A 26,840-nucleotide genomic window follows, 5' to 3' on the forward strand; every position below is an offset into this window, starting at 1 on the left:
CACCCTTACAGTTGTACCCAGACCGTTGTTAGTGCCATCACCATGCGTCTTGTGCTTATGTGTGCCACATTGTCACAGGGCAGTCACATCTTGTAATGCATTCACAAGGACTGCAAATTAAGATCAATATGAGTCATTTAACTCATATAACTGATTTGATATATTTTTTTAAGAAAAGTCCCTCACTAGTTGTTGGTCACTCCTGTGCCACCTCACTGAGAAATCCCAGAAACACACCTGTTCTCACAACTGAACTCATCTGCTGATCGGTATTCACCCAAAGCCCACAGACCAACCCCCAGGCCCATGACATTTAGTCTAGACACTTTTAGGTTTAGCTTCATATTTTAAGTAATTATCTAATGCTGTTTTTAGTGCATTGCTGTAGTGTTAAATGTTAGTATTTGCCTTCTCTGCTCCTTCAAGGATGAATGGTTTCATCTGTAACAAGTAGGCCATGCTACCATTCAGAGTGCAACAGCTACTGTGTGACTGTAATGGCAAATGCATTTTAAATTGTGACACGGAAAGGAACTTGAGAAACAACACACCCATCACATGCAATAAAAACCCATGATGTCAAGGTTTCAGCTTCTTTTTTTTTCTTTTTTTCTTTTTTTTTGTCTTAGAACCTGTGAAGTCTCGACATTACAGATTCCACGAGCCATGAGGACTTTAAATGTTCTTCCTTTCTTATTATCCTACTCATATCATCATCACCATCATCACAACTCTGGGGCTTTTCTCGAACTTCACTCTGATCCTGCGAGTCTATGAGACTGAGAGGCCTGATTCAGTAGAGTTCCTGTTCTGGTGTTTGTTCGCCACCCAGCGGCCACATTTGGAAAATGACACTTTACGCTTTCTCTCTTTCTTTCTTTTCTTTTCTTTTTTTAATCTGCCAGGGGCCATTTTGAACCGCACGGCGGTGTTACCACACGCTCGACTGGTGTGAGTAATGTGCAAGACATAAACAAGAAAAGAAAGCAAAAACAAACAAACACAACCTTGGATTTGATGGATGAGCCTGCAGCCAAAAGCAGCAAAACACGCCGTTCGACTAAAGCAATTTAACTGTAAGAGTAATCTAAATCCCGGTGTGATTTAGCATTGTTTACAATTTAATAACGTGTCTGTGACTCTCTGGAAGCAGCTTCCCCCCGATGTTTGCTTTTTCTGAAGCGGTTAATAGGTTTTCAGTAACCCTACATACTCAACAACGTGCATGGTTCATTCAAGACTGAACTCAATGAAGCAGCCTGCATTGGATGTATGACTGGAACTGGTGCAATTAGGGACACTGTGCATTTGTTCATGTGTTTTTTTTTTCTTTCTTTTGTGAGCCATCAGACATCACAGCCCAGAGGAGATGGCCTCTGGATATTTGTCGCCTTTGGAGTTTATTTTTTAGATAAAATTGTAAGATCTGGTTTATATGGGAAGTAATTCTCTGTGACGTTGTGTTGCAAGTCATTGAGCTCATATATGCTTTAAATCTACTGGGATCCCATTGTAGTGTTTTCTAAATAATGTTTAATGTTATCCCAAAATTCTTGAGTAAAACAGAAAGAACGATAACACAAAATTCAGTTCATTTTAGCAGGCAGCGGCTAAAAATCAGCACTGAAAAGCAACAGTTTAATCTTCCTGCTCAGCTTCTACTGCTGAAAACTTTTCCCACCGGTTTCCTAAACTTGTCCGGTCCCTTCTTGTTTGAAACCGATTAATGAGGCGGCTAAACTCACTAATTGGCTACTTAATTGGCCCCTGTCACCGGGCGCGCTGCTTCCGCTGGCTTTTAGCGCACCGCCACCCTCCTTTCTTTTCTCAGAAATTACAATCCCACCTTGTCACAGCGATTTAGGGTCAATCTCTCACACAGGAAGGTGCTCTCGCGGAGGACCCCCCCGCCACCTCTGGATCCCCCTCTATCAGTATCTCCCTCCCACTCTATCTTGGTGTTTTATGTCTGCGTCACAACAAGTCGGTAGAGAGCGAGAGGCAGGGATGATGGCGTCTCTGGCGGCTTGATTCCGGTGCTGCTCTGACAAACCCGCCTTAATAGCATCAGTAGGTGGTGACGGAGAGGGGGGGGGTTGAGAGCAAAAGCGACGGGAACATGACGAAACGGCACCGCGGAGGACGGACAAACTAGACTGAGAGACGGACGGACAGTCAGTCCCCCCTCCTCCTCCTCCTCCTCTCCCTCCTCGCTGACGGCTTGACTGACACACACAGGCGCTTGGCACAGACAGGGACATACATGCACATCATCCACTTTTTGCAAACACGCAGGCTGCGCATCCGAGCTGGCAGTAATTGGGCAGCGGAGACCCACAGCAGATGAGGGCATTTCATGTCCAACCTGTCAAGGAATCACTGTGACCCCGACGGAAAGGAGTTCGACTTGACAGGTACCCTTCACCGGCCAGCTTTCAGCGAAATTTGTCTGATTTCCTTCTGACTCACAAAGGCTACATACACTGTAATGCATCCTGCGTCTGTCTTGACTTGAGTGCATGCACTGGAACAAATGCTCAATGTGCAGAGATAATGCCTGCAGAGTCATTTGATGCATCTATTCAAGTTTTTAAGATGTTGGGAGAGGGGAAGACAACAGCAAAGTGCAGGGAAGATGTTTCAAGTAGCTGCACTGTGATCTTTGCTCATTCAGTCAAACTGTATTGCAGTAGTCATCATGCAGTGTTTTTTTTTCTGTGTGTGTATGTGTATTTGATGTGTGCAGTAATCATTTGTCTTGCTCTCTGGTTGTGTACTCACTCTCATCTTTCACTGTGGTGGATACAGGCTGTCGCTATGCTCTAGTCTAAAAGGAGGCGGATGGAGGGGGGGAGATTTTAACCCCTTTGCACTGAAGCCCGCCTGTCTCAGAAGCAGTCGAAATGCCGGGGCCATAAACCCCTCTGTCAGCAATGGCAGCAAAGTATTCAGCGAATAAATCGGATTTCCATTTCACATGAGCCCTGCTCTCTCTCCCCTCTCTGTCTCTTTCCTCAGGATGGGGGGAGTAAGTGAAGGAGATGATGTGTTGGCTCGATGGAGTGATGGACTACTGTACCTCGGCAATGTGAAAAGAGTAAGTGCATGTATGAGTGTGTATGCTTGTGTGTGACAGAGAGACCTTTGATTGTGTGTATGCAGCATGTGCATGAATGTGTTTGGCTGGATTTGAAAAGACTTCCATTTAGTTTTGTCAATCATTCCGCTCACCTGCTATCTCCTTCTCAGGTAGATGGAGTGAAGCAGTGTTGTCTGGTGAGATTTGAGGACAACTCTGAGTTCTGGGTACTGAGAAAGGACATTCACTCGTGTAAGAAAAACTCCTTTTTTTCCTCCCCCCCTCCCGCTCCCTTCGGCAAGAAGAGTAAGTAGCTTCCTGTTGAGAGAACTTTGTACTTGTTGGGTTAAAAATGCATCTAGCTTGAGCTTTTGAACACAGAGATGCTCGGATGAACTCGCAGTAAAGGTGGTGCTTCCACTCTCAGATTTTGCTGAAGGAGTTGAATGAATGCTCGTCTGATTTGTTCCTCTTGTGAGCTCAAAAGTTCAAATCTTGTGCCTTTTCTCTCAAGATCTCTCAACTGTTGTCAAAGAAAAATGCAGAAGAGAAATTTCAGTTACGTTTGAGTGATACCGAGTGCTCTGAGTATTCTGACAGGGGGCATGTTGAGATGTAATTGGTATATTACAGTCTATTTAAGAGTTTATTAGACTCCACAGGGAGCTAGCACCCCCACTCTACCTAACATCAAGAGAAAGGGGAAGTTGGACACTTGTTAGGACCAGGCTGGATATCCGCTCATCAAATGAAGTGAAATCTGAAAGGGTACAGGAGACACTGAAATCAATGAGGTGGCAAGGATGTGAATCAATATACATAAATTAATGCTGTTGACTGCTTTCTCTCTTTCTGTCTTCCTCTCTCACATTTCCTTCCTCCCCTCCCCTGCTATTCTCTGTCTTTTTCTGTTTGCCTCAGTTGCTGCTGGAGTGGAAGAAGTTTGCTGTATTTGTGACGCTCCGCCTCTTAAAGAACCCCTCATAAATTGTCTTAAATGTCGCCACGGTAAGGGAGCACACCTCATCACACGCTGTCAAATGGTGGTGCTCCACCAGTTCCTGCACTGACCTTGAACGTTTGACACATTATGGTAAATAAAAGTGCCACACTTATAAAAAGAAAACCACATATCAGAAATGAGTAATACTGTCGCTGGCACCTGCATCGGAACCAGAAACAAAGTGAGAAAAAAAAACTTCTCTGGGGTTTATTGCTGACTTAAATATCCCTTCCAGACATATTTTAAGAACTGGAAATACTAATTTGCAGAATAATAATTTGCAGCTAATTTGATAATTGCATAGTTAAGCAATCCTAAAATAACATCTTCTTTTTCTGTCTTGCTGAAAAATGCACGCAGTAAGATTTTTAAAGGTTTAACTGCAGATTACAAGATGTGCAATACTCTAAATGAAATTTTGTGTATATACAGTGAAAGCTTGATGTGTCTTCGTCACACTTCTTTACATTGAATACACCGCATTGAGTTTTGCCTCTCTCTATCTAGTGACTATATATGGGAACTTGTAGGTAGCATAGAAACCTTCCAGGAATTGATGGGAATTCACAAACAGTTGGGAATTTTGCTAGCTTTTACAAGCCTTAAAATCTTGGCAGTTGATCCCCCAGCCCCAGGATAAAGGGGAGTCTTTCTCGTGTAAATGCTGTGAGTTTTATGAATGCAAATCAGGATATTACAGGGGTGAGGATTAGTCTCAAGCATATATATATATATATATATATATATATATATATATATATATATATATATATATATATATATATATATTTTTTTTTTTTTAAAAAGGTACAAAGTGATGGACCATGATTGACTTTCAGAAAGGTTAATCATGCTCACATGTGGCTGTCTTAAAGTGTTATTTTCAGTTAGGACTGAGAAATTTTCCCACTTCATAAGATTTCAGAAAGTAGCAGGCTAGTGTTGACCTCTACACATGCATATTCTGCACAGTGAAGGTCATGCATTTTAGTGTTTTACTCCATTTGGACCTTTAAGCTACGATATACTGAAGTGCAAGTGGGAGGAAGTTTTAAAACTGTCACAGCAATGACAGCAAATCTTAGCGTCATGTCTTCACAGCTCTGTCATGCATACACGGTTTCTGACAGTTTGTTTTTGAGGAAAAAGCAGACAAACATATTCGCTACGTTTCTCTCTCTAAATGCAAATAGTGTAAGTGAAATGTTTTTCATGCAGCTGAAACAAACTGGCACTAAACATGGAGCTGCTCTGTCATTATTGTCACTCCGGCTGTGTGTCTTGTAAACACGAATTAAATGCTCTGCCTCCTCCTCCCATTACAGGTTATCATCCGGAGTGTCACACGCCAACCATCGAACCGGAAGCTGACAGCGATTCGTGGATATGTCGGCAATGTGTCTTTGCAGTCGCAACCAAGGTCAGACGGCTAATCTCTACGTTTCACATGCTGGGGGGAAAAACATTCAGTGCGTAATATAGGAGAAATCCAGTCAAATATATCAAGCTGTGCTGCGGCTACCCTGTTGTGTGTGGCAGGTAATGGGTTTATTCGAGGTAAAAGCGCACTAATTCTCTCAGTATTGACTTGAGTATTAGATGTTCTACATTATGTCAGTGAAATCATGAACAATCAATAGCTATGAAGCTGAAAAACTACACTGGAGTTGAGAAAAGTACATTTAAAGTCAATCAATCACATGTGCTCCAGTTCTGTAGATATGAGATGAGAAGGCACTCGCTTAATTGTCAATCGGTCAATGTCCATATCTCTTGTCCAGACTTCCGCTTCCTCGGACACTATCTCTCACAGCTGACCTACAATAAAATGAAACGAATTGCCTTCTCCCCATCGCATGTGATCCGTCTCCCTCGCTGCTCTGACATGACAGTGATTTCAGAGGTCGCAAACCAATCAGTTCTGTCCTCAAATTGTATTCACAGAGAGGGGGGGCCCTCAAACGGGGGCGCTTTGCCCGGCTCATGCAGTTTATGAAACTTCGGCTACCCTATCAGCTGTCATCCCTGGACTGGGACCCACAGCACCTGACCAATCAGCAGCAGTGTTACTGCTACTGTGCCGGACCTGGAGAGTGAGTGACACTGCAGAGGCCAGTTTTAAGTTTGACTGTACACTTTGTGTATGCTCCTAAACTTTTTTCATTCTCCCACAAAGCTTGAACTCAGATATCTCAAAGGTGTATTGTGGGTTATTTATAAAGCGCACGCAGTGCATCTGACGTGTCTCAGTCAGTTGAAACTGGCTTTCTTTGAGTGAAATTCTATGTATCAAAGATCAAGTCAGATATGCAATCAATAAAATAAAAGTACTCCAAGCTATCTTTTATATGCACTCTCTGTGTTTGGCTAGCTCCTATGTAGTACTTATGTAGTACCTCAAGTAGAATAAAGCAAACGCCCAACTGTGAGTCGTGGGACCACAAGATACGTCTTATGAAATGCTGCAGTCATCATTCGGTAGCCATCGCTCAATTATGCTGCTGGACACATTCATTCATTCATTTGTGTGTTTAAAGTCTCTCTTGCTGTTTCTTTCTTGTGACTGGGTTGCAGGTGGAACCTGAAGATGTTACAGTGTGGCAGCTGTGGTCAGTGGTTCCACGAGGCCTGCACGCAGTGTCTAACCAAGCCTTTGCTGTATGGGGACAGGTACATTACAGGGTATCGCTGCAGAAAGCTGACAGTATACTCATAATTATGTTGAAATTTTGTGCAGCTAACACATTACAGTATAATGCATTTGTTTATGTGCACTTTTTAAAACTTTCCCCGGGAGGGTTATAACTTATTTGTTAGATTTTGTTGGACGTTTGAAGCAGATGTTGATACTTGAGGGTAAAGGTACATCAATTCTGATAATTATATGACTGCAAAAAACTTTTTGGCTTGCTTGATAAAAACAGTAAAGCAATGATGCACATTTTAACAAATAAAAAAGACAAAATCAAAATAAATAACAACTCAATTAAGAACTCAATCAAAATGTTTGAAACTTAAATTAACGATAAGGATATAAATTAAGAAAAACAAAGCAAGACATTTTTAATCCTCTTTGTCTTTCCTTATCTGCTAATAAACAGTCAACATCAATATTAAGGCGGTGTATTAGTCACGATCTATAATTGGATCGCGTAAGTCTGTAATTTCAAGCATAGCTTAGTTTACATTGTTTTTTCATTATTACTGCTCACCAAATATCATTTACTTTTAGATCCAGCCTCTTTAGATATGTAATTACCCTGCACAGAAAGTACCTGTGTTCTACTCGGCATACATTTGCTATTGTTGATTATTTCGTTGTTGTTGAATGACACACATGTAGCACAGCTTCTCAGTGGTTCAAAAGGCAATCTCAAATATTCCATATGCTTTATATTTACTTAAAAATATACAAATAGAGAAAAAATCTGCACATTTACGAAACTGGAAGCAAACAGTAAAATTTGTTATTTTAAACAGATTCATAGCAAAGTGTGAATCCACTATCAATATTATTAATTAGCTGATTGTCTCAGTTTATTTGAGATAAGCAGATAAACAGTCTATTTAAGGTAAACAGATAAAGATGTCCACATGACAGCTTCACTCATCAGAGAAGTGCCTTAATTAGCTTAAGACTAAATTATTAGTGTGCCTGTTAATGTACTCTGTGACTCGCTCTACAAGGACAACAGCTCATTACATACTGAGAGCAAAGGGACGGTGACAGACACTAAGCAGGCATATCACCTCACAGCTATTAGTTCAGATGTGATGCTGGGTGGATATGCAAGCTGCTGATCACTGTGTGGTTTCATAGGCTGCATCCCATGCGTGTAATAAAATGTGTCCATCCATTAAGTTATTATTGTCATTAACCATCTGTGCTAGCCAACTGGGTTTCACACCCTTCCTGACACTGTGTTACCGCCGAACCTGTCTGAAGAGGAGAGGGAAAAAAAGGAGGGATTAGATTTAGATTGACAGCCGGGGGGAGTGAGGCCGGATTGGTACAACATCTGCTGAGCAGGTGATGGAGGAAGAGTGAAGACTGAGCTCACAGTTGGAATAGTAAGCATGCACCGCTGTCATACCATGTCTGCGCTTCATCTTACCCAGTGACCTTCATGCATATAGAAGGACAGATGCACACAGTGTTGTTGTTGTGTGAGTTCAGTTTCAGGGTCATTCGGGGCAGAATGTTATTATAGTGGAAAAACGATACACCTGTCCCTTTATTTCCAGTTCTGCTTGATTTATATGATAAAATGTCTGGAGAAGACATCTATAGATAGCAAGGAAAGCAAAAATGTGGAAAAACTGTGAAGATTTATGTCCTAGATTGGCGAGAGGACGCAAATGTAGTAGCCAAAGATGGCAAAATATTCAAGAAAAAGCAAGTCATTGGCTCCAAAAAGAAGGGTGTGAGGAATCGAGACAGACAGTTTGACAGCGGACAAGGAGAAGGCAGAAATATATATCCACACTCAGCAGTGACTAGAAATGAGACACAGGTGTGTAAAACTAATAGGGGCAGGGCAGATAATCACCAAGGAGGGAGGGGGATAAGAGCAGAAAGTTAAAAATCAAACAAACCAAAAAGCCACATAATGAAGCAAATCTTCAAAGTAAAGCAGGAACTAAAGATAAATAACTAGTGCTGAAATGAAACACGAAGAACAGAGATAGGGGGACACAGACGGCAGGGGATCGTGACCTTTGTTACATGACTGAAAATGAAAGAATAAAAACCCCACACGTATCAATCACTTGAAGTTATTAATAAGAGCTCAACAAGACGTAACATAGTTCCCTGGATTAATATATCTAGATACAAAAAGAAATACTGATTCTGCAAATAATAAACAAAAGGATTAGCTATTTTGTAAAAAAAATAATAATAAAGATGCTTACCTCTTGACAGAGTTGAAAATTCCCCTTCCTTTTAAAAAAAATTTCATGGAGATGTTTTGCAAATGCACCTTTTTCATCATTCAACAGTCCTAATGTGTCCCTGTGATCCAAAACACAAGGTTCAAGGTTCCTTATTTGTCACATGTATAGTTATACAAGTATAACACACAGTGAAATGTAACCAAATCACTTATGTTTTGGGTGAAGCCCCACCTCTCTGTAATCATAACCCTAAAAAAAAAGTTACATGACCTCCTTGCCATAGGTAACTATTACACAAACAAACTCATCAAGAGTAAAAGAAATGGTTTTTTAGGAATAACCTGAGATGCTTGTCTGAATTTTTGTTTTTTTCTTCTGTTCTAGGTTTTATCAGTTCCAGTGCTCTGTATGTACAAAGGGACCAGAGACAATCCAAAGACTCCCCATGACTTGGTGATTTTGACATTTTGACTGTAACATATTTACTGACATTTTTACAGCCAATGAATATGAACAGAAACAGAAAATACATTTTAAAGAATTAATTCCACCCATTTTTGGTAATCACGTCTGGTTGACACACAAATTAATATAAATTGTGTCCATTGAAAAGAATATACAAAAAATGACACCAAATATTGATTGTTTATGTCCGTGCTGTTTTTGCATTTTACCTGTCTTGTGTAACGGACTCTTACTCTTTTGAAATGCAGGGTGGATCTGGCTCATTTAGTACTCTACCATCTCTCGCTGTGCTGCAAGAGGAAATACTTTGATTTTGACCATGAAATCCTGTCCTTCACCAATGAGAATTGGGACTCGTTGCTGCTAGGCGCGGTATTGATATTTCCCTGTTTCAGGACCATGATGAAATGATGTGAAATGCTGCCAGGCTTTTTTTTTTCTTACATTTGAGACTTAAAGCCTATTAACCAGCATTAAAGTAAAATTAAAGTTAAAAATGTATGACCTCTATGTAAGCTTAAAGGAGAACACCAAGTTAAAAATTCAGTGTTGATCTAGGACAGCGGTTAGTGACCTTACTTGGCCAATAGACCCCCACAGCCGTATCAGATTAACTGAACTCTCCTCCACTATCACCAAGTGACAATTATTACTGTTTTGAATGGGTTAGCTGCCTTGAGCTAAAGCGTTGAGTAGTTCATATGCAGTACTGTGCAGCTTAACCATTTTAAATGTCCACTGATTATTTTCAGCGAACTATTTCAACAGTTAATACATTGCTTATAAGAAATGAAGCAAACAAACTGTTTACTCAACAGTTTTTGTAGGTTTGTTTTTAGTACAGTACTCCTCTCGTAAATCTGAATGTCTTTTTTTACTGTATTTCACATGTGAATCCATCTTTGTTTTTCATAGTTTCCTTTGTCTTTGTGCACCAATTATGGATTTTTCAAACATTTTCATTCATTCTTGCAACATGTGTCTAGCAAGAATCAGTTTAATTTGAAAAATAAACTTCTATTGTCATTGGTTAATTTTATAATATTTCCTAGTATTTCATTCACAGATTGATATATTGGCACTTAGCTACTTTTAGCTATTCATTTGAACTTTACAGTGTTTCAGCTCACTATCTCAGTTCTTTATCCTTTGTTTCAGATACATATTTCAACCATTTTCCAACAGGTTATCCAGTGCTTTTAGATAACTGTTTCAGCTCTTCATCCAGAATATAAACATATGTTGTATTTTAGTTACTCAACGACAACTTTTACATCTATCCAGTATTTCTAGCTTACTATAGCCACATATTTGCATACAGGGGAATTTAAGATCACAGTCCCTACAATTTATCACATTTAGATGGGCTTTTAAAAAAATATATCATTATTATATGTTCATTTATCCTACTGGGGGACAAATATCCCTCATAAGGAATCAGTCATCTCTTATTAACATCTGTGCTAAAGTCATAGCACCATGTAAAAAGTCTAGTTTCCCCCCCAGGAGAATAAGCAGGAAGGTAAAGAGTTTCCTGTCTCTGTGTCTGAGGTTTTGAGTTCTCCTTTAAGTTGTTCTTAGTATCAAATTTGACATGTACAACAGGGATTTTTAGCCATATAGCCAAAGTAGTTAACAACATTATTGCTGTCAGAAACTGTAAAACAAAGTGATTGTATGCATTAGAGGTTTTCTGTCTGGTGGTCACCTACTGTGTAAACACAGCTTTGATTTTTCATTCCTGTCTGTCCTCCAGCTCTCTGACACGCCAAGGCAAGACCGCTGTCACAATCTCCTCAACGCTCTGAACTCCCACAAGGACAGGTAAGTCATTGCATATGATGAGAAGAATAAACACCAACCACACATGACTGGAGTGATGAGTAGCACTTTATGAATACAAGACTTTTCTTAGTGCACTGAAGGTAGTAGCGTTGGACGTGCAGGTTCAAACTGGCGAGGTGTATTGCATACAGAGAAAAGGGAACTATGGCTGCCAGTTAGACCAGATTAAAAGTACAACTTTTTGATACTTGTTTGGTCTAGCTGGACAGGAATCGTTGGTATTAATTATTTAAAAACAGTCTAGCAGTTAATATGAGCAAATTTTCTTTGAATATTTGAAAAAACAGAGAAACCTTGTGGCCAAAAAACAGCAGTTTTCTCCAGGCAGACTCTGCTCTAATTATGTACAAGTTAATTACGCAGTCACTACCTCTGAAATGCTCCTGATTCAAATTTTTCATCAGGAGAATATGTACATTGTGTTACACAACTTAAAGCTTAATGTTGACGTCACAGAGGACTGCTAGAAACACACACACACACACACACACACACACACACACACACACACACATGTAAGGTGATGATACAGTTTAAGAACCAGCTGGAGACAGAAGATGTTTTTCCGTGTTTCCCAGGTTTGTCTCTGGAAAGGAGATCAAGAAGAAAAAGTGTCTTTTTGGGCTTCAGGTTCGAGCCCCTCCACCGCTGACGTCCGATTCGTCGCCGCTCATCACCGACCCACCTATCAACATCACGCACCGGAGAAGGTCAGAGTAAGGACACTGTCTCTCATTTTTGGCTCTTATCTCAGTAAGAGCTGTGAGATTCCCACAGGGCATATAGTCATTATGCATGAACAATTAACTTAGGAATCAAAAGACTGCAATTTTCATATAGCAGCACAAGTATCAGCGTCTCAATATTTTCCTAAAAGAGCAGAAAGCTCCCCTGCGTGCTTTCGTGTGATTATCTACCCAAGTGTGTGTGCACATGCATCTGCACGTGTCCTGTAGATTTCATAGACATCATAAATCATTTTTAGTACTTAGCTGGTGCGTATTGAGACTGAATTACAATGGAATCATTTGCAGAGTGGAGCAGTCTTGAAGGGAGGATTTTCATTTCACAAAACCATCGTATCATTTATGAAACACAAATTTAAAATTTATCCGAACAGAATCCAGATATGTATATTAGAGATGTAACACGCATTGTCTTTGCGTACCCAAATTTCTACAAATTCCCTCTGCTCAGACAGCAGGTTTGTTGGTTCAACTAGTTTTGTCAGTTTTCTATAAATGAGCAGCCAGCCACATCAGAAGCATTAAGCAGTGCATCCATTTTAAGAGATATCGTTTGTTCATCTTATAGAGGGAGCCAGCAGTAAAGAAAGCAGATATTAAAGGATACTGACGGACATTTGAGACATCTGAATGGACATTGTTCTCAGTATTAGGTTTAAAGTACTTACAAAAGACATCAATTGGTTATTTTGTTAAAGCAACATGGGATGTGATTGCTTAGTAGCACCAAGCTGGGGAGGCATGTAAAGGCTGATATATAAGTTGGTGTTTTATATCAGATTTTGAGGAAAGAATGTTCTATGCATAGCTCTATATTTTATATATCTTTACATTTTTCTTATATATTTGAATCCATAATCTGCAAACACTGTAGCTTTTAGCAATTTAGCTTTTTTGATAGTTAACACGATCTGAACTGACTGAATAGGAAGTTTTGTTCGAGATATCTGCTGGGTACGCTGAGACCTTCAAAGATTTGTCTTCAGATTTGTCTCCCAATCAGCTCAATATTGAAGGATAATATTTATTAAACCATCCGGATCTTATAAGTGAAGTTGTGCTGCTGATTGACAGGAGGAGATGACCATCTGAGCATCCTTGAACATTGAGCAAAGACTTTTGCTAACATACAACATTTCATTTAGATATTCATGCACCTCAGAGGACGATATCTAAACAATTACTGGGTCGTGTGAGCCGTGGTCTAATAGCACCATTCACATCAGATATCAGCATTTCTATTGTCTTCAGTAAAAATGATAATGATTTGTGTTCGTGACTTGTATTTGTTGCGTGTATTTTTCTTATACATAATTCATATAATTGTGTTGCATGAGAAAAATACAAAACTGGCCACTTTCACGAGTTAATCCGAGTACAGAAAATAAAGCTCTTATGAGATAAAAAAAAACCCACATCAATATTTACTGTAATTCTTTTTTATATGTACCCTTTCTTTTGTGACCCAGACTGAATTGAGCTCTAAAACTAATGTCATGGTTTTCTTTAAATTGGCTTTGGTGAAATTGTCATCTTTTTCTGCAAAGTACTGCAAACAGATTCTTATTGAATTTCAGCTTGCACACCAGAAATATTAAAGTTATATGTGCAGATTGTAATGTTATTTCTCCCCAGAATATAAACCTTTTTATATTAACACTTCATAAGATATCCTCTAAGATATCCTCCTTACAACAGAATGTCAGCTTTATACTCTCTTATAATCCACTGACCAGACTGCCGTGCTATTTGCTAAAAAAAAAAAAACACGCTACGAGAAGGATAAATCTCTTCATTTAATGACTATTCGGTCTTTTCTTTATCATTGCCTTTAGGACAAAAGACACATTTCAATTCCTAAGACTGATAAAGTTCTAATTATAGTATAATGACAAGTATATGCTGGCCAGTCATGGAAGCATGCAGTGGAGATTTCATCCTATGGGAGACGCTTTTGCAGTTTTAGCTTTTGCAGCTTTTATAAACAAGGTCAGTTTTAAGCACAGAGGAAGAAACAGATTGCCAGACAAAGGATGTTTAGGCTGGTCTGTATTAACAATCATCTCACTGCTCTTCTGTATCACACTGCAGTAAAAACTAAGTGTTGCACACAGGGACTCTGTCTCTGTGTGTATCCTTGTATACTTATTTATGTGTTTTTTTTGCTCACTTCAGCCCATTGTCGCTACCCTGCCAGAGGAGAGTGGGGGGGCCAGAGTCACGTAAATCAAAGCGTCGCATCATGGAGACACAGGTCAGTGCCTCTGTCTTCAACTCAGGGGAAGGGGGGAGGAGGTCTGGGGAACAAAACCTCTCTGGTATTTTTTCCTTTTTTTTAATTTTTTTTCATGCATCCAGGTAAACAGCTCTCTGCGATCCAAATAACCTGTCAGTCAGAAACTGTGATGAAGGTTCATTTCGCAGTCGAGCTCAGTCTGTGTCTTTTTACACCCAGTGCAGCTCAGTGCCTCATATTTTTCTTCTCCCTTTCGCTGTATGTTGAAAGCCTGCTGATGCTTTACAGTCTGCTGTTCGCATAAAGGCTAGCACGTGAGAGATGAAGTGTAGTGTATGTGGCTCAGTTAAAATGTATAATTCAAATCCAATCTTGGCTGCTCATGTATTTCATCAACACCTGCAGTTCAGCGCCACATTTATCTTGATCATCAAATCCAATTCCCAGCGGACTGCACGGAAACAAGGAACATCACATGCGGTGGTTACTATTTTTACACGGCATTCTTACAGTGCTCATTGTACTTTGTCGTCCTACACATCAGTCATCCATGTATGTGCACATACAGTAATCCTGGAACAATACGCTCTGCAGAGCACTCGTTTCCACTCTGGCACATCCAGGCCCCATTGTGCCCCGTTTGATTGATGCTAATCCCCGTCCGTCTTGGAGGAGCTGCTTCCTTGTACTGTGGAAAGTGAGATGGGAAGGAATGCTGATATGCGTATCCTGGGATCACTTCCAAGTGCACTTTGCAGTCAATTACAGTTTGGCCAGGTGGCGCTGGCACCTTGACAGTCCAGCACTGACAGAGCACATCCATTTAAAGGCACAGATGTCGACTAAGGCCACTGAATAATAATCCCATCCTAATAGTAATGCTGGAGAAGGGAATGATAATGGGCTCACTCTGGTGCTATATGTCACAGTCCAGTGATGAGAAATCTTTAGGTGGCATCCTCCGAGATGATGCCTCCAGTGATTGATGGCTCTGATGATCTTCTGATGTTTTTACTTGTCATGGGTCATGAGTCGCCGCAGAGCAGCACTATGAGATGTGCTATGGAATGATGCGTCTAAGGGAGACATCCTACTGCTGTGTCTGATGAGCCTTGATGATGTGGCATCCTGTTATTTATTTGGATTTAAAGATACAGTGATGTAAAGAAAAAAAAAGAGTTTTTACCCCCTTCCTGGTTTCCTATGTTTTGTATGTTTGTCACACTTAATTGTTTCAGATCATCAAACCAATTTAAATATTAGACAAAGACAACACAAGTCAACACAAAATGCAGTTTCTAAATGATGGTGTTTATCATTAATTACCACAGCAAGTTTTCTAGGTCCTGAGCAGCAAAACAGCCTCCACCGCCATATTTTACTGTGTGGTGTTCCTCTTCTGAAATGCTGTGTTACTTTTACGCCAGATATAATGGGACACACACCTTCCATAAGGTGTCTCATCAGTCAACAGGATATTTTCCCAGATGTTTTTTGGCAAATGTGAGACAAGCCTTTATGGTCCTGTTGGTCCGGAGTGGTTTTGGATGCCAGTCTCTTTCTTATTGTTGAATCGTGAACTTTGACCTTAAATGAGACATGTGAAGCCTGGAGTTTTTTTATGCTGTTCTGGGTTCTTTTGTGACCTCCTGGATGAGTCATCGCTGTATTCCTGGGGTAATTGGTCATTCCTGGGAAGCTTCACCACTGTTCCAAGGTTTGTGTGTATAATGGCTCTCACTGTGGTTCAGTGGAGTCCCAAAGCCTTAGAAATGGCTCTGTGACCCTTTCCAGACTGATAGATGTCAGTAACTTCTCCGGTGTTTCTTGTGATCGTGGCACGATGTGTCGCTATTTGAAACCTTTTAGCCTGCTTCTACTTTGTGAGACAGGTTCTAGTTAAGTGATTTCTTGATCCAAGAGGTCTGCCAGCAATCAGGCCTGAGTGTGTTTAGCGAAACTGAGCTCAGCTTTCTAGTAAATGTTGTTAATCACAGTTAGTTCATGATTTAACCAGAAAGGCAATTACTTTTTTTTACACAGGACCAGGTATGTTTGGATAACCGTTCTCCTTTAATCAAAAGCATTTTGAATTTACTGAGGTTATCTTTGTCTAATATTTAAATCTGTTTGATGATCTGAAACTTTGAAGTGTGACAAAAAACAGGAAATCAGGTCAGGTGCAAGCACTTTTTATTACACCACTGTATATCTGCCCGTTTTTGTCATCAGGCAGTGCAAGGAAATGGAAATCAACCTGTTCTGTATCTGTAAGAATAGCAAAAAGCCTTCAGGATGGATATCCCCTCAGTTTTAAGATGTGTTCACTCTGGTTTTCAGCATGCTCACCTGTCTCTAGACGTATCTGTCATAAAACAGAACGTTCCCTGTGCAGAATTGACTTAATGCATGAGTGAGCACGGAGGTACGAGTGCTTCATTGACTCCTGTGATCTTGGCATCCAGACACAAGCTGATCTGTGTGTGTCTTCTGTGCCCAGGCATGTCCACCCCCAGTAGCTGCCAACCCTATTGAGCTACTGCCATGTTGCCATGGCTACATGGGTGGGGCCAGCCTGTATAACTCCAGGAAGTCAGAGGAGGAGCTTAACCTGAGGTAAGAGTTGTAACATTTTATTGCTCAGGTGAATTATTCATGAATAAGAGAAGTTTTCAGTTGTACAGTTTTGTTCCTGCTCAGGTAAATTATTAATGGATGTAAGAAGAGTTAAAAACTCACTTCACCTGTGTAAAAAGTAGTATCCATAATTTATAATAATACAAATATAATGGCTAGGAGGAGGAGGTGACTCATCTGGTTTCAAAAGGATGTCCATTTTTAGAGAAGCCAATGGGAAAAATAACACTTTGGACCTCTTGTCTGTGACCTCAGTAAACACTGTCCTGATGACTTTTTGGACTTTTAGATTCAGGTCTTATTGAATGCAAACAGCACTCATTTTGTAAATTATTGCACCTTTTGGAGTCAAAAAGAATAACGTCACTTAAAGTAATGGACTATCAGTAATGGTTAAAGGGTGAATCATTAATAGCTGTAGCTTATTAAAAGTATGCGTGACAGTTAAAATTACAAGCTAATAGTATTAATAAACAAATACAAGCGTTATCTAACGTTTGAAACAGAGTAGTTATGTAAAAAGTTATATTTAATTAACTATTGGCTGATGAATACTGATGAATAGTTGAAGGCGGAGATATGGGTTTATAGTTGTTATCAAATTGTTAGCTAAATATTATGAATAAATGAATAAATACCATTTAAAAAATGAAAAATGTAATAAAATATTGTTGTCTAACAGTATAAATAAAGTTGTTGTCAAGGCTAGCAAAGCAGACTCAGGCGCAGACCACATACTCCTTCAAACAAGAGTGCATTTATTTACAGTGCTCTCCACAGTGAAATATATGTACAAAGGTGTTTGGGGAAAAGGGGCCGGGGTTCCAGGGTCCGGGAGTGAAAGGGGCAGGAGTCCAGGGAGGGAAGATTTCCACACAGCTTTCTTAAACACAAACAGCTCCTCTTCTCTCCACCACCACTCTGGCTCACGCTCAGTCACAGTGCACAGGGAACGGGTCCAGGGGGAATCTACACACATACAGATAAACAGTTAGTCTCCAGGTTCAGGCGTACTCACAACTTAAACTTTGCAGATTGCAGGACGACTGACGCTGATGGCTCAACGATCCAGCGACGAGTAGCGCAGGTCCGCCATCTTAACTAGCACTAATTCATAATCAGTGGCAGGTGTGCTGATCATCCCCAGGTGCGTGGGCCAGGGGCGGGAGCCCACACTAAGCTCCGCACCGGCAGGAGAAAGAGAGAGCGGGAGAGAGCGAGAGAGAAAGAGAGCAGAGGCGAGAGCTGACGTCAGCTGGCGAGGTGCGCGGACCATGACAGTTGTTTGTTGACGATGAGGGCTAATCAAGCAAAATTAGTTGCTACGCATAATACTTAAGTAGCTGTTAAACTGAATAATGTCAGGCTGAAATAGTAGTCTTAAAATTATAGTAAGTTGAAAAAGGTAAATAAAAGTAGGTTATGATTATAAAAGTGACCAAATCCGGTTTCAGATGAGCTCAGCTGAACTCACTTGAACATGATAAGATTGTTGATGCCATCAAACATGCCTTTGAGGGTGTTGGGTCAGATGAAAAGCACAGGGCCGCACGGATAAAGGTAAAAATGAGAAAATACACGAGGAACCCGTCAAAAACCTTGTTTCCATCATATTCTTTAGGCAGTAGAAATCTCCGTGGCAGAAAAGTAAGTAACCTGAAACAAATAACTCCAAGGCTAGAAATCACAAAAGTGTTGTTGTTTTTTTTCAAAGAGGCTTTAAAATAAATTCTTTTCCTTTTAAACCCAGCTGGATGGAAATTGTGTGTCAACCTGTCTGAATCCCCTTCACAGCTCTCCTCCAAAACGGATGTATGCCCTATACCACACCACCTACAATGGGAACTCAACACTCTCCAGGAGTCTCCATCACTACAACAGGTTTTTCTCATTTATCCTCCTCATATTTAGACTTAAATCTTATATAGTGGCTCACTGCTGACTTTGTCTGGGGTAACTTGTCATACTATAATGTAGTGTATGTATATATGCTTGTATGTTCCCTTTCTAGACGAGTGGACCAATCTTGAACACCTTTGCATAAGCACTGCCTGGGGGCACTGTGAGTGCCAACATATATGTGGTGTATACAAATATTTTAGACAGATCCCTCAATCGTATACATTTGACAGTTGAGCACCGAGTGGCACGTTTGTTGACGTTCAGTGTGCGCACACTACATATTTTATCGGTCAGCACAAATTTTTAATCTTCCCAGTGCAGCTGAGCAGCCCCCCTTATCGATTAAGTTATCAAAATAAACCACTACAAGCACCGCAGGCCTGTGTATGAAACAAAGAGAATATAAATGAAAGTCTGCTAAACGTTTTATGTGCTCACAATTAAGGGATTCATTATGAAGAAGAAGTCATTCTGGTTTTTTCAAGTTAATTATCAATGATTTTCTTGACAGTTATTGTTTCTTGGCCTAACACCAAAGCAAAGACTGGCACGTAGCTCAGAATTATGTAATTTATTCATAAATTTTTCTGATTCTGATATTCTGATCTAAAATTACATAAATAACTTAAAAGGAACTAGTTGACCATTCATTATTACAAATGTTTTAATAGTTCTGAGATAAAACACAGTTGTTGTCATCTTGTATCTCTTATAATACAGGTATAAAATATTTTTAAGTTATTTAAATATTACTTAACTGTAGATTTCTTAATATAATTTTTTGTTGGGTTTTTTGAGCGCAAACCTACAGTAATTGATTAATTAATTAATTAGTTGTTAAATTTTGGCTCTTTTGGAGCAGACAGCAAGGTTATTTTACAGTTTTTAAACTGACCATGAAACTCTTATTCTGCACAGAGAATCTGTAGTTAGTGCTAATATTCAATTCATGTCCATAGTTGGTATTTTATATACAAGTTAAAAAATCTAAATGTTTTTCTCATAAAACCATACTACTGACTACTACAGATCAGGAACTAGAATAAAATATACATAACAGAATAAACTTAATGTAACTTAAAATAATATCTTTAATACAGTTATCTAAAATATCAAAAACTGACTTGGTCTTTGCCAACCATTTATTTTTTTTACATCTATAATTAACTTCATAATTCACTATTCAGTTGGTAATAACCTCTATTGATGGGGTAAGTGTTTAGATCCTTGGCTGATACATGGTTGACTATGCAGCTTTGCAAATTGGTTGCTAATTCTCTGTCTGCACAGAGTTTGGTCACAAATATCTAGTAGGATAAAATAACAAAGTAATTTTTATACCCCAAACTTCACAGGTTAACTTGGCTGTAATGTAATGTTTGTAATATTGTTTTGCATTAACACTTTCTTTGGCCTATTATTAGTACCATGACTTTGGAACAGAAAAAGGGCGATTGTGACATATTTTCACAAAATTATTATTTAAAAAAACCGCAGCAAGCAAGAGTGATGAGAGCAGTGAGAGCGGCATCGATTCAAGAAGACACAAACCAAAAGTCTACCTAATATTAATATATGGGTTATTTACGAACTTCACTAATACTATATTTAATTTTTTTTTCTTAGATAAAATATGTGAAGGACCGACTGATCTCCATCCAGATGAATCCATCCTCTTTTCCTAACTCCTCCCCTTCTCTTTTCCTAGCATGGAGGACAACTGCAGGTTACCACCAACATACTTCCCATACCCCCTCAATTCCAACAGCAACCATCACCACAACCACCTCCACCAGCACCATCACAACCACCAGCACAACCACCAACATCAACACCAGCTGGGGCAGAAGCAGCTGGAGCCCCTCATTCTACGTGACTTACCTCCTTATCAGGCTGGCATGGGTGCAGGAGGTGGTGTAGGCGGAGGAGGAGGAGGTGGCAGCGGTGGTGGAGGAGGAGGTGGTGGCGGCGGGGCACCGGGAATGGGAATGGGAGGTGGGGACGGAACAGTGGCCAGGAGCTGGGGAGGAGGGGAGGCAGTGAGGATCCTGGCGAGACGAGTCACACCTGACGGGAAGGTGCAGTACCTGGTGGAGTGGGAGAACGTGAGTTTGTACTGAGACAAAGAGCGTAAACTAGAGACACAATGACTGTTTTGCAGTTGTCACAGAACTGCTGTGTATGTAATACGTGGCAGTGTTTAAAGTACAAACAAAACAAAAAGGAAAAAAAATTCTACACGTTGCAAATCCAGGTTGCTCTCATAGCATCACCTCTAATTCTACATCATTATAACCTCACTACTTGTTACTAAATGTCCCTCTTTGCTAGTGTTTCTCTGATATTTGTACTGTTAACTTTGGAATATGCCTTTGCATTTATCATCTTTTACAATGATGAGGGAAAATGTGTAAACCTCCTGATGATTTTATCTGTGTTTGGACCACATTAATATTTGTAATTAAAAGGCCACGCTTAAAAAGAAATATCTGAAATTTCAACATTTAACAGTCAAAAACCCCCAAATATACTTATTTTACTTTGTTCTGGTTCAGTTTTGTGTTGAAACCTAGTTATCACAAATAAAAGAGTGGAGTTAGAGTCACTTTAGACAAAAAGCAGAGAGAAACAGCTGACCTAGATCCATCCTAAGTTCATTAATTTAAATGTTATCGCTGGCATGCTTATTTTAAGATTTTATGGCTCAGTTTTAGGAACAGTTTGTGTTGGGTGTAGCTTCAAATGTAATGTACAAGTGCAAAGATGGTAACTACTGCTTTTCTGTGGGATGTCCACAGTAAGAAAACAACAAAGCGTATTTCCTAAAATTTGGAACTATTTCTTGGCAAAAAACCTACAATACACCATTTAATTGTTCCTGCCCACTAAATTAGAATAATGTACAATACAGCTTGACTCGATGCACAAAATGACAGGAAATGTGTAAGAGAACAGGTAGAAAAAGTATTACTGTGATAATAAACAAGAATTTGATGATTTACCAGAAACGAGAATCAAATTTTGCCAAAAAGTGAAAATTGTTTTCCGCTTTGTTAACAGTTTGACCATATTACTACAGGCAGGTCATGAGGACGAGCTCAGCCACTATTTCACACATCTATTTGATTTGGCATTTCTCATAAAATATATAAATGCAGCGTGCTATTTAAACTGGTTCAAGTTGCCAATAGTTGCAGTGCATCTGCAAGCTACTTTGGAACCCTCTTCCAGAGTCAGTGTCATATCCGTTATTATTATTGTGTATACTTTGCTTCGTCTCGCTGCTGCTCCATGCTGCTAAATATAAATGACCATAGACTAAAATACTCTGAACTATACTTTAATATTTAGATAGTATGATGTGATGATGATTCATTAATTTGAAAATATTGTGATTCTGACATCTTTTTATTTTCTGTAAAATGAAAATTGCTTCTTTTTTTAAAAGAATTTGGACATCTGAGGACTACAATCACTAAACTGATAGAGCAGGCCCCATAAAGTTTTACTACATTTAATTACAAAACTCTAAAAAAGTTGTGACACTGTGTAAAATGTACATGAAAACAAAATGTAATGATTTTCAAATCTCATAAACCCACAGTTGTTTAAACTGAGACATTTTACTTTTCATGAATAAAATGGCTCATTTTGAATTTGATGTCGGCAACAAGGGTTAAAAAAGTTGGGATTGGGGCAAAAAAAAGGTTTGAAAAGTAAGTGTTACTAAAAGAAACAGCTTGAGGAACATTTTGCAACTAATTAGGTTTTAAGTGGCAACAGCTCAGTCACATGTTTGGGTATAAAAAGAGCATCTTAGAGAGGAAGAGTTTCTCAGAAGAAACGGGCCAAGTTTTCACCATATATCTATATCTATATAGATATATATATATAATTTGAAATCTCACTGAAAATCAATATTGGTTGACAGCGATCTTCAGGCCCTCAGGTGACACTGCATTAAAACAGGCAAGAGTCTGTCATTGAAGTCACAGCCTGGGCTCAGGAAGACTTCCAGTTGAAAACATTTGATATGTTTGCAACTGGTATGAAAAAGAACAGTCAGGACTTTTGGTGAGCTAGAATTCTATATCAAACAAAAATGGGATATTATTCTTCTCCTGGAAGTCCAGCAACTGGCCTCCTCAGTTCTTGTTCTTCACTGTTGTTAAAAGAAGCGACGATGCCTCACAGTCAACATCGTCCCATCTTTTTGGACATATTTTGCTGCCATTAAATTCAAAATAAGCATATATTTTTCTTAAACTAGTAACATTTTCTCAGTTTAAACCAGTATGTGTATTATGCTTTCTATGTTCTGTTGTGAATAAAATATGGGTTTATGAGACTTGCAAATAACTGGATTCTGTTTTTATTTATATTTCACAAAGCTTTCCAAACTTTTTGTACTTTTTACAGCTCACAAACATTTATCAAGTTATTAACAGCATTTGCTACTGATATCCAAGAAATGAGACGTCAAGCTTCCATCAGCTTTCGCTTTTCTAATTGCTCATTCATCAACTCGTGGTTAATGTTCACGTGGAGTTCAGCGAGAAAATGAGCCCAGAATGTTATCAGAGACGAATGGCCCTCTCATCAGTGAGAGGCATTATGACAGCCTGCTGGTGGCTGCTGGCTGTGCATGAAAAAGCAGTAACCTTTTAATGGACACAGTACTACAGACAGGCTTATATTTTGGACTACGTTGGGGGGAGTTTAATGCCTCACTGACGAGTACGTTATTGAAGGATTTGACTTTGGCTCTATAAACAACAAATTCTCTGGAGGTTTTCATGTTTTTTTTTTCATCACAGTATGTTAATAAGAGATTGTATACATGTTATTATGGGGATACTTATTTGTTATGTTAGATTTTGTCACACATAATTTACATTTAGACTACTGTTATGTCTTAGAAATAGGAGCCACAAGAGGGCTTTTGTTTTATAGATAGAATTATATATTCACAATATATTGCTATGATGGAACAACTTTATTTTATTTATTTTGATGTGGTTGCATAGTGCCTATATAGGGTGTGTACCTGCCGATTGGTCTGCTCGACTGGGTCGGCCAATCAGACGGTGAAAAGACACGAATGAGTCCATACTGATACAAGTGAAGGCTCGTTGTTGACAGATCCAACAGTACCTCAAAGGTTTGGGGTTCCCTTAGATAATGCATGAATTTTGAGAAGATTGTGATATTATATAAAATGCAACCGATTGGTAATGTTATCTGTGACAATTAAGGGAATAATCGATCATTAATAATTTATGTTTTATAATAGATAATCTATGTAGAAGTACAGTGGTAAGTTTTCAGTGTCACTCCTATCTTCCAACAACATCTACACAAACTCATAAATCACTTATGATGAGTGATTTCATTCATCCTTAATTGTCATTTACAACATATGTTCAATCTTATGCTGTAGGAAAAACCCCCAACTTGGAGTACTCAAAGTGACCCCCAAACCTTTGTGTACGTGTGCATAGACGGACCAGTTACGCTGCTGAAGAGAGTTTTTTAATCGAACAGGACTGTGATGTTACTGTACATTCCAAACAACAAAACAGTATATAAACACATTTTAGCAAAGCATACATTTAAAGTCATCACAGTGGAATTATTTGAAAGAATTTTCTTTTCTTTTGTCTGTTTATGATGGGACTTAAATGTCATAAAGATCAGCTAAAGGCGCTCCCACTCCAATACTGTTCACAACAGTACAGGTAAATAAGACACTCCATACTAAAACCATAGTTTTCTTCCAGGGACTAACAGTCTATGGTTTAAATCTAAAACAAGGCATTAAGCACGAATGCATCAGCTGAGGCCTGACTGCTCACGTCCCATCTACTTAAATATGTTTATGGAGGTGAAGTGGAGCTGCTGAAAGTTGGATTTTATCTTTGTGCAAACAGGTTACATAAATCTAGAAAACTGTTGTGCGGGTTTCAGAGTTTATATTTTATACAGAGGTTTATTTCAGCAATCTGTTTGATAAAACTTACACAACATGCACATTTGTCAGTTCTATCTTTTAAAGAAAGACTGCGTTACAGGTTTAGTTAAAAATAAAAAGACTAGTACAACATTTATGCAGTTATAATTGATGCAAAATGCTCAGATTTTATTTAAATAGCAACCTCTTTGTTATATTAGCTCCTGTCCAGTAAGACAATATTGCATTGCAATTCTCATCCTCCTCAGTGACTATTTGACTGTAGTTTATTAGGGAGGAGTGTGTTGAACCTTTCTAGGCGATGGTGATGAATGTATTTGTGTGTTTTCTATGGTATGTCCATACCCGTCAAGTGCTTGTTATAGGTTGTACTCTTGGTGGAAATCAACCAGATTAGTTTAAAACAAAACAGGAGGAAATAAAACATCTACATTAAAGAAAAAAAAAACCATTTATTTTGGGAGACGTGGTCTTCTTTTTCTGATTAGTAGTCAAGTCCAAGTTCAGTTTTGATGTATTTTTGAAGAAATTACATTTGTACATGTATACTCTGCGTTGATACACCTAATATGTAACATGAAAAATAAAAAAGTTTCACCTCTCTGTTGCACTGTTCTATTAAAAAACTTAAAAATAAGTTGTCCTGTTAGGTGTCGGTCCATCAGAAAGTGGTTCACAAGATAAATGCAAACCAGGATTAATTAATTTGCTGTCATTATTTTCCACTATCAAATTAATGTGTGTTTTACTTTCCTGGTTGAAGGTCAGAGAAGGATAAAAACACAAATTTTCAAATTTCAAATTAAAAGATCCAGATGAGCTGTTTCAGACTTTTAAACCCTTTAAACATCTTTTGTGAGAGGGAAATAATCAAAATTCATCTTTTTATTTGTCTGACAGATCGTCACTGAGATTACAGAGGGTGCTAATGTATGTGGTTCCACGCTATATATGTCCTTTGTCGAACAGGTGCAAAGACGTGCAAGCATCACCAACTGACTGTACCGTGAGAGGTAACCTCTGACAGACCCTTTGAAATGCATTTGGGTGGTTTGATTTAGATATTCACTCTGGTTTCAACCAATTCAAACCAGTGAACTCTACATGATTTCATACAAAATGTTGTGCTCATTGTCCTCCGTAGTTAATTAGAGGTGATTCAAGCATTCCTGCACTAATGGCAAAGAACAGGAATCATATTAAAACATGAGAGAATTACATTCTTAAGTAAGGAGACAAAGTAGAACCAAAAAACAGAGCTTCACATATATGCAGCTTACAAAAGAAGTGTGAGAAAAATATTTTAAAATAACTTTCACCAGAATCACTGTCAATTAGAGAATTGTTTTTTTTACCATGTTGGTCTTTTTTTAAAGTTTATTTTCCCTGTAAGGTGTTGTTATGCTGTACGGATGGAGTGATAGGGAAAACAAATTAGTACCACAACTCAACCCCGAGGTGCAATGCTCAGAGAAATCACAAAAGACCTAAGAGCTACGTTACAGACTCTACTGGCCTCAGTTACCATGTTAAATATTAAAGTTCATGACAGCACATCATAGGTTTGCAAAGCTTCCTGTGAACAAACCTTTGGACAGATGAGACCAAAGTGAAGGTTTTGGGCCATAATGCACCTCAACGTGACTGAAATGATGTGGTGAGACCTTAAGAGAGTCTAGCATAAACAAATCCCCACAGATCCCAGTGACCTGAAGAAACATTATAAAGACGAGTGGGTCAAAGTGTCTCCACAATGTGAGAGACTGACAGAGTAATGCAGAAAGTGAGTGCTTCAGGTTATTGCTGTTAAAAGCCGTTGTGCAAGCTGCTGAATCATGGGGTGTACTTGTTTTTTTAACAGGACTACACAGGTGTTTTTATATCACTAATTTCATATTGGACCAAAACATATCTGCAGTGGTGTGCGATGTCCAGTCTGGTTTTTACCACCTTAAGATGATTTTTCAATTTTTCAAAAGAACTTTCTGATGTTATAAAACAATAGAAAAATAACTCTCTCTTTAAGAATTAAAATACCATGTTTTTTTCATTAAATGCTC

At 38.9% G+C, this 26,840-nt stretch overlaps 1 protein-coding gene across 1 annotated transcript; it reads left to right on the forward strand.

Moving 5' to 3' along the window:
• Positions 1–269: 269 nt before the first annotated feature.
• Positions 270–25,381, forward strand: phf1 (PHD finger protein 1). The gene is made up of 15 exons (XM_026185536.2): positions 270–2,414; positions 3,019–3,097; positions 3,250–3,331; positions 4,001–4,087; positions 5,408–5,502; positions 6,027–6,175; positions 6,657–6,752; positions 9,363–9,431; positions 9,692–9,815; positions 11,200–11,267; positions 11,867–11,998; positions 14,210–14,288; positions 16,771–16,886; positions 18,702–18,788; positions 20,518–25,381. The coding sequence occupies exons 2-15, from the start codon at positions 3,020–3,022 to the stop codon at positions 20,927–20,929; spliced, it is 1,674 nt and encodes a 557-aa protein (XP_026041321.2). The 5' UTR covers positions 270–2,414; position 3,019; the 3' UTR covers positions 20,930–25,381.
• Positions 25,382–26,840: the final 1,459 nt, after the last annotated feature.

This window comes from Astatotilapia calliptera, chromosome 11, assembly GCF_964374335.1.
Source record: "Astatotilapia calliptera chromosome 11, fAstCal68.1, whole genome shotgun sequence".
Lineage (NCBI taxonomy): Eukaryota > Metazoa > Chordata > Actinopteri > Cichliformes > Cichlidae > Astatotilapia > Astatotilapia calliptera.